Source organism: Phyllosticta citriasiana (assembly GCF_038021145.1).
Source record: "Phyllosticta citriasiana strain CBS 120426 chromosome Unknown IWZ02scaffold_12, whole genome shotgun sequence".
In the NCBI taxonomy this organism is placed as follows: domain Eukaryota; kingdom Fungi; phylum Ascomycota; class Dothideomycetes; order Botryosphaeriales; family Phyllostictaceae; genus Phyllosticta; species Phyllosticta citriasiana.
Genome location: NW_027117289.1, coordinates 835,826 through 849,004, shown reverse-complemented (window position 1 = coordinate 849,004; position 13,179 = coordinate 835,826). Strand labels below are relative to the sequence as shown.

General features: G+C 55.1%; 5 protein-coding genes across 5 annotated transcripts; 3 read left to right on the top strand and 2 right to left on the bottom strand.

Moving 5' to 3' along the window:
- Window positions 1-2,155: 2,155 nt before the first annotated feature.
- IWZ02DRAFT_60686 (family 3 polysaccharide lyase) lies at window positions 2,156-3,301 on the top strand. Its single transcript, XM_066770955.1, has 4 exons — window positions 2,156-2,626; window positions 2,724-2,798; window positions 2,861-3,040; window positions 3,090-3,301. The coding sequence occupies exons 1-4, from the start codon at window positions 2,260-2,262 to the stop codon at window positions 3,230-3,232; spliced, it is 765 nt and encodes a 254-aa protein (XP_066620087.1). The 5' UTR covers window positions 2,156-2,259; the 3' UTR covers window positions 3,233-3,301.
- Window positions 3,302-4,068: 767 nt separating this feature from the next.
- On the top strand, window positions 4,069-5,690 carry IWZ02DRAFT_459429 (DlpA domain-containing protein). Its single transcript, XM_066768079.1, has 4 exons — window positions 4,069-4,260; window positions 4,423-4,480; window positions 4,602-5,035; window positions 5,125-5,690. The coding sequence occupies exons 1-4, from the start codon at window positions 4,144-4,146 to the stop codon at window positions 5,299-5,301; spliced, it is 786 nt and encodes a 261-aa protein (XP_066620086.1). The 5' UTR covers window positions 4,069-4,143; the 3' UTR covers window positions 5,302-5,690.
- On the bottom strand, window positions 5,671-7,905 carry IWZ02DRAFT_501636 (uncharacterized protein). Its single transcript, XM_066770282.1, has one exon. The coding sequence runs from the start codon at window positions 7,585-7,587 to the stop codon at window positions 5,944-5,946; it is 1,644 nt and encodes a 547-aa protein (XP_066620085.1). The 5' UTR covers window positions 7,588-7,905; the 3' UTR covers window positions 5,671-5,943.
- A 1,928-nt stretch (window positions 7,906-9,833) lies between these two features.
- On the top strand, window positions 9,834-11,408 carry IWZ02DRAFT_471316 (NADH-ubiquinone oxidoreductase 51 kDa subunit; the record flags this gene model as incomplete). Its single annotated transcript, XM_066768862.1, has 2 exons — window positions 9,834-10,118; window positions 10,179-11,408. 2 exons carry the CDS (start codon window positions 9,834-9,836, stop codon window positions 11,406-11,408), a joined length of 1,515 nt encoding a protein of 504 aa, XP_066620084.1.
- A 228-nt stretch (window positions 11,409-11,636) lies between these two features.
- IWZ02DRAFT_60599 (uncharacterized protein) lies at window positions 11,637-13,173 on the bottom strand. The gene is made up of 3 exons (XM_066770954.1): window positions 12,490-13,173; window positions 12,280-12,401; window positions 11,637-12,207 (listed from the first exon to the last, which is right to left on the bottom strand). Exons 1-3 carry the CDS (start codon window positions 12,784-12,786, stop codon window positions 11,865-11,867), a joined length of 762 nt encoding a protein of 253 aa, XP_066620083.1. The 5' UTR covers window positions 12,787-13,173; the 3' UTR covers window positions 11,637-11,864.
- Window positions 13,174-13,179: the final 6 nt, after the last annotated feature.

Below are 13,179 nucleotides of genomic sequence, written 5' to 3'. Positions count from 1 at the left end.
GGACGTGGGTCAGTTTCATTGTGCATCCTTGGATTCCTCAAAAGGCCAGAAATGATGAATCTGTCCTCAAAGGCTCGAGGAATGATTGTGAAAAACGTCATAGTACACCGAGGGACTGCCAACTAATGTGACTTATGGTGGCCTGCTGTCAGGGACAGTCACGTCGGCCGAGGAAAGAAAGGGACGCAGAGGACATTCGAACGCCTTGGGAAGGTGCCAGGAGATCGACATGTCTTCTCTGACAAGACTGCCGTCCTGTGTGGTCCAAAGCTCTCCACCACACCTCCCTGCTGACCAAGGGCTGCGTCTCCTCATGTTGAAGCTCATCACATCTGCCGCTTGTCCATCCACTCTTGTCATCAAAGTTTTGAAGAGGTCTCAACACCTTCCAAAACAATGAAAACCGACATGTCCTATCTCATGGTGGGCGAGTAAGCGGAAGTGATTGACTGGATGATCGAAAGGACCAATGTTGTGACTGATTTCCGAACACGAGTGATTATGTGACGAGCGTGAGAAGGTCGAAGATTATGCGGATTTTGTTGATTCCGGTGCCGCTATCTCAAGGACTCATGATGCTGTCTGCTTGCAAAGCCATTTTGCCTGATGCCGGTGCTGGAAGAGCGCAAAATATTCGCCGCGCCACGGAATTGATTCCGAAGGCGAATTGAGGCACTGGCAAACCTTGTAGCTCACCCCTTAGGGGCGAAGCCAATGATTGCAAGTGGGATCAGGAGTGTCCCACTCCTGCGAGAACAAGCGACGAAGCGACACACGAGAACAGTTCAACGCCCTTGGATAGGGGCAGGAGCATTCAACGGTCTATTCCCAACCCAACAGCGGTGAACGCTAATTTTTGGCAACAAGTCTCGCTTGGACCTCATCATCCAGTGGTGGAACCGTCAGGCAAGCAGGACAGCAAGATCGAGACCGGTACGAAAGCATCGATTTGACGGCCGTCACACGCATGAGCGCACAATCCACCAGTGTGTTTTCCAAACGACGCCACGCTTTACCGGTCGAGTACCTGGAATTATTAGGAGGGCTGCGAATCATTCCCAAATCAGAGAGGCTGTTTGGCGAGAAGAGCCGCAAAGGTGTACAACACTACAACACGCGGCAGCGTGATAGGACAAGCGCGTGTCGGCAGATTCCTAGAAGCAGCGGTGCAGCGGGCCGGAATGCCATAGATGTGCTGGGCAAAAAAAGGACCAAGTCGGCTCACAAGAGGCAAGCCGGGAGGCGGCCCTTCGGCAATAAGACTGAAACAGAAAATGAAATGCGTTGCTGTACACAGCCACCCCCGTCTGCTGACCGACGGTGCGCTCCGTGGGACAGAGAGCCCGCTCAAATCTTGGCAAAGTGGTGGGAAAACAGCGGAACAAGTTGGCGACGTGGATCCCAGGTCCACTTTTCGTCCTCTTGGAGGTTTCAATGCTGGCGCCGCCAAGGCCTGCCAAGAGCCTTCCGCGCTGATCAGACCTCATCTTTTCCACCAACCCTTTTGCTCGCCTCCTGGGATTGGGCGGCGGCTGGTTAATTCATCTTGGCGTTGTGTCGTTTCGCCGCGTGCACAAACCTGCTTGGTACTGACAAGAAACCGAAGCTCATGAGAAACGGTGCTGCCAAGAGAACTTTCAGAGCCACTGGAATCAACACCAACGGTACTTTGAGCCGTCGGACGGAAATCTGCACGCCGCGGAAAAATACAGCAAACAGAAGCAAAAGAGAGAAACTCGGGGCAGATCAGCGCATCAGGGGCACGTCTCCAGAGATCCCCCAGCGTCCAACCTTGCAATCACAAGGGTCTCAGGGCGGGAGTGGTGCACCTATTCTTCTTTTTGCTCCGAAAACCGCGCGCACTTTGTGAGGTTTCATTGAGGCTCCACCTTGGCACGTCCAAGTCATGGTCCTGCCATTATCACAGCCGACACCTTGTTTTCTTGCCGATTGACCTGCTCTTTGGGAGACAGCCGGGTGGCACTGGCGCACAAATCCAACCGGCATTTCGAGCCTTTGATCCGTTCACGGGCGAACATGGTGACCAAAGGTTTCAGATGCAGTCGAAGGCTCTTAGCGAAGTCGAGGCTGCTGGAGACAAGCCCTTCAACTCAGAGTACTTAAGTGCTCAGGCTTCCAGTCGGATAGTTGATCATCCAAGTCCTCCAACAGTCCATTCTTCCACACTCCACTCTTTCAAGTCAATCAAGAACTGATCTGTGATCGTTCACTTCCTTTTCAAAACATACCTCAGTCAACATGCTCGTCAAGGCCCTCCTTCCCCTCCTCGCCGTCTCCGGCGCTGTCTCTGCCCGTGCCACTGGCAAGTCCAGTGGTGGCATGAAGAAGCTCGTCCGCCGTGCCGACTTCCCCATCCCCGAGTCGACTGGCTCCGTCACCTTTGACGAGCCCTACGAGGTCGACGGCGAGTACGACGGCAAGCTCCAGACCTTCGGCCGTGGTGTCGAGTGCACCGGTCAGGATGAGGGTGGTGACTCGGATGCTGTCTTCATTATCAAGGATGGAGGCTCCCTGAAGAACGCCATCATCGGCGCCGACCAAATTGAAGGTGTCCACTGCGAGGGCAGCTGTACCATTGAGAACGTGTGGTGGGCGAGGGTTTGCGGTCCGTGGTTCCCCCCTCCCCTCTGAACATCTGAAATAAAAGCCAAGCCCCCAAATTTCGAGTTTTGATGTTTCGAACAAGACTGACAAAACAACAGAGGACGCCCTATCTCTCAAGGGCGACGGCGATGCCACTATCACTGGCGGCGGTGCTACCGGTGCTGAGGACAAGGGTGAGACCCCAAAAAGTGACAGTGATTTTTCCGGGTCTGGTCCAACTGACACTTTTCCACAGTCATCCAGCAGAACGGTGTCGGTGCCGTCAATGTCGACGGCTTCACCGTCGTCGACTTCGGCAAGCTGTACCGCTCTTGCGGCAACTGCAAGGAGATGGGCAAGCGCACCGTGACCATGTCCAACATTACCGCCATCAACGGCAAGAAGCTTGTCGGAATCAACTCCAACTACGGCGACAGTAAGTATTGCGGCCTTGTCATGTGTTCTCATGCTGATGATCGCGATAGCCGCCACGATTACCGATTCGTGTGCCACTGAAGTCAGCGACATTTGCACCGAGTACGAGGGCACTACTCCCGGCAACGAGCCCGAGGAGATCTCCAGCGGTCCCTCCGACGCCTGCATCTACGACGAGCTCCCCACTTGCTAGATGCCCAACCATTCCACGATTGGTCGGAGACGTGTATGCTGAATCCGGTCCAGTGATGGGCTTGGATGACGGAGACCCTTTTGGGTAACAGTAACTTTCGGGCATATTGAGCATATTTTGTCTTCTATGTAGGAAATTCATTTGGACTTTGGCGGACTTTTTGACTGCATTCTTGAATCAAGACGTGATGAACCCATCGGAAAAGATGAATTGCGGGAGAAACTTTCTGACTGCACTCTGAAATAAAAACGTGACGAGGTGAACCAATCGGAAAGATGACTGGCGGGAGAAGTCGTCGGAAAACACGAGTCGTGAACAATGAAAACGTCTAGCGATCTGCAAGGGCCGTCCATGGTCGGCACGCACCGAGAGAGGGACGCGTGATCGAAGGGTCGTCTAGCGTTGGCTGCGTCAGACCGGCATACCGAATTTGGGATCTTCTCATGGATGGAAATCTGACTCGCCGCATCAATGCGCTACAGTTTCCACTATCTGAGATCATCTACCGGCGACGAGGCGGGGCCGACCCCAAGAAGAAACGTCCGACGAGCTGTTATGGTGGTTCGGGTTTAGCAGTCGGGCCTTTCGTTTCAACTTGAGAATGGTAGAAAGTGCCGAGGAAAGCCACTGGAAAATTTCTGATCACGAGATGGGAGACGATGGGCAGCGGCGAGATTTGAAGATGGTGATGTTGATGGAGTTTGCTCAGGGTTCGGCAAAGCGAAGGGTGGATGGTTCCTGCGGTTAAGCTGTCCAACAGCACGCGAGCGGGCCGAGGTCGGATACGGGCCGTGTGCTAGCGGCTAACCTTAGCTTGCCTACCTTACCAGTCTCGTGGGAGCCTCACGTCATTCCTTCCTTCCTACAACGGAACTGCCGGACTCCGCGCGCCTCCGCTGCCCTGACTTCGGATGATATCTCCATCTCCAAAAGTCATGCTTCCAGCGTCTGTCCGCAAATTCTCATCGTCTGCGTTCAATATGTCGGCTGAGCAGTTCCAGAAGCTGGAGAAGTATACGGCTTGTGATGTACGTCTGTCGAATGCTCGGCGCGCCTCTGCCTTGTTTGTCTATCTTGACCTTCTTGTATTTGCTGTTTTGATTTGACGATGCATCGACACCGCGGGCCTGAATCATTCTGTTTACACGTCTGTTTGCTTCTGACCGATGGACCAAGCTAAGACATTCCAGATCTCTGATGCCTTGCTGAAACTAAACGTGCCGGGAGCCGGCTTCCTCGCAGACATCGGTATCAAGACCTTTTGAAACTGGCCCTCATTTCTTCTTCCAACCTCCCACACTTCCCTTGAAGCATCTCGCTGCTGCCTCCAACCAACCAATCACTCTCTGATAAGGACCTACCTCATTAGCACCTCTGAAGTCCAAAACCCCCGCGCGCGTCGCAGCGCCCGCCAGCACCGTCCTCTTCGCGCCCAAAGCCTCGCCCTCATTCCCGCAGCCCGTCGGCCCTAAACCTGACCCGGACCCCCCCTCCGACGGCGACGGCAGCAAGATCAGCCCCGGCACGCCATACGCCGATCTCATCAACCAAAACACCATTGCCGTCCTGTCGCAGCCCGCGGGACAGGTGTGCGCCGTCATGGGCGGCATCAATGCCGTCCGCATGGAGCAGCTGGGCGCCAAGGGCGTCGTCGTGTCCGGCCGCGTGAGAGACGTTGATGCGTTGAAGGGGCTGAAGATGCAGGTGTGGTCGAGGGGTACGAGTAGTGTTGGGGCGGGGGCGCAGGCGTCGGCATTTGCGGTGGGTTATCCGCTGGAGATTGGCGAGGTTGTGGTTAACTCTGTGAGTAACGTACTTTACGAATCCCTCGTTTGAGCCCCTTATCGCGATTCTTGACCTGCTGGACAGCCCGTCCTGTCTGACACATTCAGGGCGATGTCATTATGCTGGATAGCGACGAGAACAGTGCCGTCGCCATCCCGAAAGACAAGTTCGATGAAGTGATAAAGCTCTTGCCTAAGCTCACTGAAGCGGACGACAAGTGTATGGCTGACGTTCTTGCTGGCGGCTCGGTCAAGGAGGCGTTCGCAAAGCACCGCGGCAAATAGATTGAGACTGATTAGCGACTCTCGGTGCTGTTTATCGTTTCATAGAACTAATAATCTTGCTTCGCTCTCATATTCCTATAGACGGGTGGTGTTCGCTAATGAGGAGCATTCGAACGTACGGCAAGACGCTGCTCAGGAGCATCCATGAGCTCGACGACATTTTCAAAACAATTTTGGACTGACCAGAACCGTCTTTTCGGAGGACCATAATTCAAAAGAAGATGAGCCATCCAGTTTTTGGGCTAAGCAAAGTAGCTATCAGTATCCACCGAACCGTCGTCTCTGAGCCGTATCAATCGCCCCACCCGACTTTTGAGAAAAGCACTTTTCGCCGCTGCAAATACCGCAAGTAGTCCCTCGTCCCTGAGCCAGATTGATCGCTCCACCGGATTTTTGGGAAAAGAGAAAGGAGAAAAGCACTTTTGGACGCCGCAACTACCGTCAGTAGTAGCCCAAATATGGCTGCTGACTCACCAAAACCACCTCCCACCGCTCAAGAGAATACCGCCAGTCAGTCGTAAAATCGCAGTATTTGGCCGCTTGATGTCGCTTTTGTTGAAGTAACCAGTCCCTGGCGGTCCAATCCCAGTCTTTTTTGTTCGGACGCCCTCCACGCTCCCAACCCCTATTTTTTCGCATCCTCTACTCCTGTACCTCCTCATCCATAGCCTCCTCCCAAACGCGCTCCAAACCAGCCAGCCTGAAGCGCTCTTCCTGAACATCAAGCACCTGCTGGAGGCCACGATGCATGCCTTCCAGAGGCTGCAGGGCCCTCCTCGCCGCCAACGCATTTTCCGAGACGAGGCGATGCAGCTCCTGTTCCCTCTCCACGACACCAACGCAGTAGCGATGGAACTCAGCAAGCTCGTCCTGCTTGTCTAGAACGTGCGTGCGCAGAGACTTGGTGGCTTGGTGGAACGCGTCGCGCTGTCTCTTCATGTTCACGTAGCCCTGGCCGCATTTGCGGAAGTCGGCGTTCTGCTTGTCCAGCTGCGTTTGCAGTCCGCGGTGCTCGTGCTCCAGCTGTGCGTTGCGGCCCTTGAGTTTGGCGATTTGGGCCTGGAGCGAGGATAGCTCGTCGTCTCTCTGCTTCACCTCAGGAGGCAGGTTGTACGGGAGCAAGCGCGACCTTTGGCGCTTGGCTGGGTGGGGCGTCTCCGAGGAGAGGGAGGACGAGCGCTTGGACGAGTTGGATGAGGAAGATGATGGACCGAGAGACTTGGGGGGCTTGGTGAATGGCGTCATCATGCCGGAAAAGCCGTCTGTCTGCAAGCCAGGGAAATCGCGCGGGACCAGAGCGGTCGAGTCAGGGAGTGCTTTGGGAGAGGGTGGGTCTGAATATGGTGTGGTAGTCTTGCGGCATACAAAACGCACGAGAGCCATTGCATCTGGATCATCGAGGGGCCTCTCGTCCTCTTCATCCGACTCTTCTTCCTGCTCTTGTTGCGCCTTGGGCTTCTGCTCCTCTTTCTGCCTCTTGAGCTTCTCTGCCAGCTCCCTATTGGGCTTCTCCTGCTGCTCCTGGGCACTGTCCTCCTGTTGCTTCTTCGGCTTCAGCTGTCCAAGCACCTGGTTCTTCACCCTCTTCTCCGGCTTCGCCTGCTCGGGCTTCTCATCCTTCGGCTCCGGGGTGTTCGTGCTGAGCGCCTTCTTCTTCTTCAACGTCTTGGGCTTTGCTTCCTCCGGCTTGTCGACCTCTCGAGCGCCAGTGCTCGGCTGGTCTTGGGTCTCGATGGATGGAGCAGGCGTCTCGGACGGCTCTTGCGTAGTAGTGGAGCTCCGGTTGTTGTCTTCCTTCGCAGCAGCCGTAAACGCAGGAGGTTCCACCTTGAGGCTTCCTCCGCCGCAAAGCCAGTAGGGTCCCCTGGGTCTAGCCCTCTGAATATTGGCGAGGCGGTTGGTCTTATTGTAAGCAGGTCGACCGCGGTTGCGACGCACGGTGGAGATATTGCCGCCCTTTTCAGTGAAGTCGTAGGGCCAGTAGCGCGAGCGGTCATGCTTGGGCAAGTCGGCGATCTTTGAGACTGCCCAGACGGCCTTGTCGTCAAGGTAGCAGTAACGAGGAACATGGTCGGCTAGCTTGGCTGCAGTGATGCCTGTCGGGACTTCACCCATGAAAAGCTTCCAGGTTGGGTGGGTGGGCTCTCCACTCCTGTGCTTTTCAATCGTTTTGGGGTCGGGGTCGCCATTCCCATCCTCCGGCTGCCAGACGTCGCGCTCGTATTTGCCATCAAACCCCGTAGGGCGACCTGGAGTAATGGGGCTTGGCCTGTTCTTGGGAGGCATGACGAAGGTTTATATGGCGAAGTCTGCAGGCTTTGAAGAGGCTAGTGGGGATGGAAAAGACTGCTGCTGTTAGCAAACGAGCTTCACTGGTACCGTACAAGAGGGGTTGGGCAATGGGTAGTTGATGGCGGCTTACTGTGAGGCTCTTGATTATCAGTGAGGTCGGTTGATGAAGGTTGACGAGGGATGGTTGAGCAGAGGTTTAAACAGGGTTGAAGTACAGGATGTGAGGAGAAGAAGGAACAGATGCCACGGCGTAACGCTGGTCGGCGAGCACCCGCCGTCTTATACATCATAAAAGGGGTCGACGACATGGATGTTCTCCGGCGATGTGACGAGATACTAGCCATATCAAGGAGCAAGACAGTATGAATGACCTCCGGTGAAGTGATAAGATACCAGCCATATCTAGGAGCACGACGGTGTGAATGCCCCTAGGCTGTGACTAGATACCTGCCATATATAATGATGTGAATATTCATGAGCCGTAACAAGATCCCAGCCAGATCCAGGGGCATCAACGGTATGAATGCTCCTAGGATGTGACTAGATACCTACTATATCAAAGAGCATAACAATATGAATACACACAAGCTGTCATGAGACATCTACCATATTAAGGAGCATAACGGTCTCCAATGTTCCTAAGCTGTGATGAGGTACCTACTATGTTATGGAGTACGACGGCATGAATGCTCCCAAGCTATGATAAGGTACCTTCCATATCAAGGAACACGACGGTATGAATGCTCCTAAGCCGTGGCAAGACTCATGTCGAGGAGTTCAACGGTGTGATTGCTCCCAAGCTGTGTCAAGATACTTACCATGTAAAGCAGTACGACGGTATGAATGCTCCGGCCCTGTGACATGGCACCAGTTATGTTGAGAAGGAGGTCAACTCTATGAATGCTCCCAAGCTGTGACAAGACACCAGCTATGTCCAGGAAAAGCTCGACGCGTGAATGCTCCCAAGCTGAGACATCGCACCAGCTATTTTGAGAAGGAGGTCAACTGTTTGAATGCTCCCGCGCTATGGCATAGCCCAGCCATATTGAGAAGGAGTTCAATTGTATGAATGCTCCCAAGCTGTCACACAGAATGAATGCCAAGGGGAACTGGTAGAAGACAAGGAGCGCTCATGTTCCTAACACCAGATTTCCTGAAGGTTCATTGACTTCAACAGAAGGTAGACCAGAGGAAATATTAGAAGAAAGTAGGGCAAATTCTTATAACTCTGCTCCAGCCTCAGATCACGTCTAGGACTTTGGTTCCCTTCGTCTGCCAGAGAGATACTCTTCCAGCTTCAGTTTGTATCCGCTGGCCAATGGAGAAGAGGAGGGGTTTGAGAGAGAAGAACAGACATAGGCATCCGCTCGGTCTTCGCCCAGACGCTTTGATGCCCCAGGTTTCGGTCTGTAGAGCTGAGAAGCCCTAATCGGCGACATTACGCGCCGGCGCACGGAAAATATTTCACGGTTCTTACGCCCGAGTGTTCCGGCGGCGATCATCTCACCTCTTGGGTGGAAGAAGAGATGTTGATATCGTTGACGTCATGACTAACGCTTGCATTTCTTTCACATTGACATCCTTTGGGATTAAATATTTCAAAACGGCCTAAAACAGCTTACTTGCACTGCGGGATTCAATTAGCAGATATGGGCTCTCTGACATGGTGTGGAAGAGTGTAACGAATTTTCGATTTCGGCTCTTGCCAGTGGGTTTGAGGGCAGGCAGTGACAAAGTGCGGCACGAGCTAGCTTAATGAACATGCCGACTCGCTCTAGCCAATCGAATGGGCCATATTCAAACCATCGAGAGGCTGCGCGTTTTCATCTGCTCCGCAAGCTGAGCAAGGTGCAACTACGGCCACTTTACGCCGATATCGTCGCCCAATCTGAGTGGAGTCGAATAAGCAAGGCCAGACCCCGCGAACACAAAGCAAGATGTCTATGTTCGCCATGTCAAAGAGTAGATACCAAAAGACGTGAGATGGGGGCTACATCGTGGTATGGTCACGGCTGTCTGTGAAATTTGATGTTGTGGCCTATTTGGGCCACGATCGATTCGTCGAAGATGTCAATTCTGAAGTCAGCCAATCAGCGACGGAAATTACTCATTAGTCAACCAAAGTGCCGTGGACCTCTCCTCCACACCACGCACGTCCATCCTGCCTCCGCAACGACAACCTACGCCTGCGGGCTCCGACGTACACCCGCATTGGACCATCATACGACGCAACAACCATCATGATTGCCCGAACGCCAACATCACACGCCCTCAGCGGCGTTTCCAGCCGTGCGCTGCCCGCTGCCTTCTCTACCGCTCGCCTTTCATCCGCCACTTCTGCCCGTCAACAGCGCAGGGGCCTCGCAACCGTCCAAGATACTCCCGTTCACCGCCATGGTGGTCTAAAGGACCAGGACCGTATTTTCCAAAATCTGTATGGACACCATGGCGCGGACCTCAAAAGTGCGATGAAATATGGTGACTGGTACAAGACCAAGGAGATCATTTCAAAGGGACACGAATGGGTGCGTGATACACGCCAATGGCTGTGACGCTTGGAGATGCTTGTCTGACGCTGTGGACAGATTATTTCCGAAATCAAGGCATCCGGCCTCCGTGGCCGTGGCGGCGCCGGTTTCCCCTCTGGCCTCAAGTGGTCGTTCATGAACTTCAAGGATTGGGACAAGGACACCAAGCCGCGATACCTGGTGGTCAATGCCGATGAGGGCGAGCCGGGCACTTGCAAGGACCGCGAGATTATGCGCAAGGATCCGCACAAGCTGATCGAGGGCTGTCTCGTCGCTGGTCGTGCGATGAACTGCACCGCGGCGTACATCTACATCCGTGGCGAGTTCTATCACGAGGCCAGTGTCCTGCAGCGCGCTATCCAGGAGGCCTACCAAGCGGGCCTGATCGGCAAAAATGCATGCGGATCCGGCTACGACTTTGACGTCTACCTTCACCGCGGCATGGGAGCTTACGTCTGCGGCGAGGAAACCTCGCTCATCGAATCGCTCGAGGGCAAGCCTGGCAAGCCCCGTTTGAAGCCTCCGTTCCCCGCCGCTGTTGGTGTTTTCGGTTGCCCATCGACCGTCGCCAACGTGGAAACCATCGCCGTCGCCCCCACAATCTGCCGCCGTGGAGGAAGCTGGTTTAGCAGCTTTGGTCGCGAGCGCAATGCCGGGACCAAGCTTTTCTGCATCAGTGGCCATGTCAACAACCCTTGCACCGTCGAAGAAGAAATGTCTATTCCCCTGCGCGAGCTCATCGACAAGCACTGCGGCGGCGTCATCGGCGGCTGGGACAACCTCAAGGCCGTCATCCCCGGTGGCTCATCGACGCCCATCCTGCCCAAGCGCATCTGCGACGAGCAACTGATGGACTTTGACGCGCTCAAGGACTCGCAGTCGGGTCTGGGTACGGCTGCCGTCATCGTTATGGACCAATCAACCGACGTCGTCCGCGCCATCTCGCGGCTCAGCGCCTTCTACAAGCACGAGTCGTGCGGACAATGTACGCCATGTCGCGAGGGTTCCACCTGGACCTACCAGATCATGCAGCGCTTCGAGAAGGGTCAGGCGCGCGCCCGCGAAATCGACATGCTGCAGGAGCTCACCAAGCAGGTCGAAGGCCACACCATTTGCGCGCTCGGTGAGGCCTTTGCCTGGCCGCTACAGGGTCTGATCCGCCACTTCCGCCCCGAGCTCGAGGCTAGGATAAAGGACTACGCGGAGAAGAATGGCGGCGAGGCGCTTGCTGGTGGCTGGCAGCACAATGCGTCGAAGCAGGGCATGTTGATTGCGCCGGGCCAGTAAACGCACCCTCCTATAGACAGATGCAAGATTTCCCTCGGAGTTTGTTTTCGCTCTCGTCTTTTGATAACACGCAATGTGCCAAAGCGGATCAATCGATAGACTACGATGTGTGCGCTTGGCTCTGAGCTAGCGATGGTGGGCCGACTGTACAACGACTCTTCTGTTCCTTTTGTTATTGAGTTGTTTCTGTTTTCGTCTTTTTTCAGCGCGAGTTCACTGCTGTCAGTTTGTCAATGTACAAATATTTTGGCAATCCGTGCCGTCCCTGCCTCGAGCGCCGATGATCAAAGAAACGAAGCCTAAAAAACAGCGTTCATCGTGAGTGTCTGCTTGATTCTCGAGTCCCTGTCCAACGCCATGCGCTACCATACCAACATTACCTCTGCACCGCACCAACGAACGGAAAACTGGGTATCCATCTCCAAGACGCACAAACTCACATCCACACGTCCCCAATCAACCCAAACAAATGCCAACAAACTCGTCACGCCCAATGGCGCCATCGCCGTCCAAATCAAACTCCTCAATCATGGCGACGAGCTCTTCCTCCTGCAGGCCCTCGCCCAGCTCGCGCGCCACGCGACGCAGGTCGTCGAGCGTGATGTTGCCCTTGGCGCCGGCGTCGAACAGGTCGAAGGCGCGCAGAATCTCCTCGCGCGGATCGCGCGTCAGGATGCGGTGCGCCATGATGGCTTGGAACGAGGCGAGCGGGAGGAGCAGGCGGGTGGGGCCTGTGAAGGTTATGGGCGGGGCGGCGGCTTTGGAGGAGGTGGGTTTGGCAAGGGAGGTTGCGGGGACGCTGGGAGGACGGTTAGTTTTTTTGAGGTGGTTCTTGGCTATGGGAGATGTGCTGAAGGTGTGGTAGACGTACCCGTGTGTCCGCAGGATATTCAGGATTTCGTTCTTGGGCAGGTCGAAGCCTAGCGCTTTCATGGCCACTTTGAGCTCGTGATAATCAATGTGGCCGTCTTTGTCGAGATCGAAAAGTTGAAACTGCAGCGCATCGTCTCAGCACATTGCCCTCTTCCAACCAATGTCCACCTCCCGTCCACTTTCTCCCAAGCAAAGGTAAGCCACGTACCGCTTCGTTGATCTCTTCGCGATGCTCGTCGCTCAGCTCTGCCAAGTCGCCGCGCCCCGCGCTCTCCAGCCTCTCGCGCTCCGCCCGTTCTGCCCGCTCGCGCTCCAGCCGTTGTGCTTCGCGCTGCTGGTGTGTTGTTGCGGCCCCTGTCCCAAAGCCTGCGGCCGATGCGTTAAAGCCGGTGTTTGACGGCCCTGCTACTGCTCCACCCGAGGGTACAGCGCCTCCAGGTCCGCCGCGGTGTCCCCCAAGCCCTGCCGTGAAGCCTCGGCCAGGGAAAGGGTTTGTGGATGCCATTGGGGGTTGTTCGGATGATGCGAAGGGAGTTGAGGCTTCGTGGTCGGGATATCTGGCGGCGCGGTACAATGGGATGGCGCACGCTGCGGTTGTGGATTGAAGAGACTGTTTGAGAGGGGGCGTTTGCCGGGCAAGGTCCTTTGTTTCGGTGGTGCAGGTCGATGGTTTGGGAGACGCGTTCGAGGCGCGTTTTCGCTTAGCTCACAAGGGTGCTGTTGCGCCGGTGCCGGGCTGCTGCTATAGCTCCAACCACATCACTTCTGCTGGTTGTCTGATATCATATCAGATAGTCTCGTGTCGTGTTGGCATTGGCGGACAAATTCCGCCTCGTGGTTGACCAATTCTGGTACAGAGACTGCAGGCGCCTACCAGGCAGACTGGCTGCACCGCTGC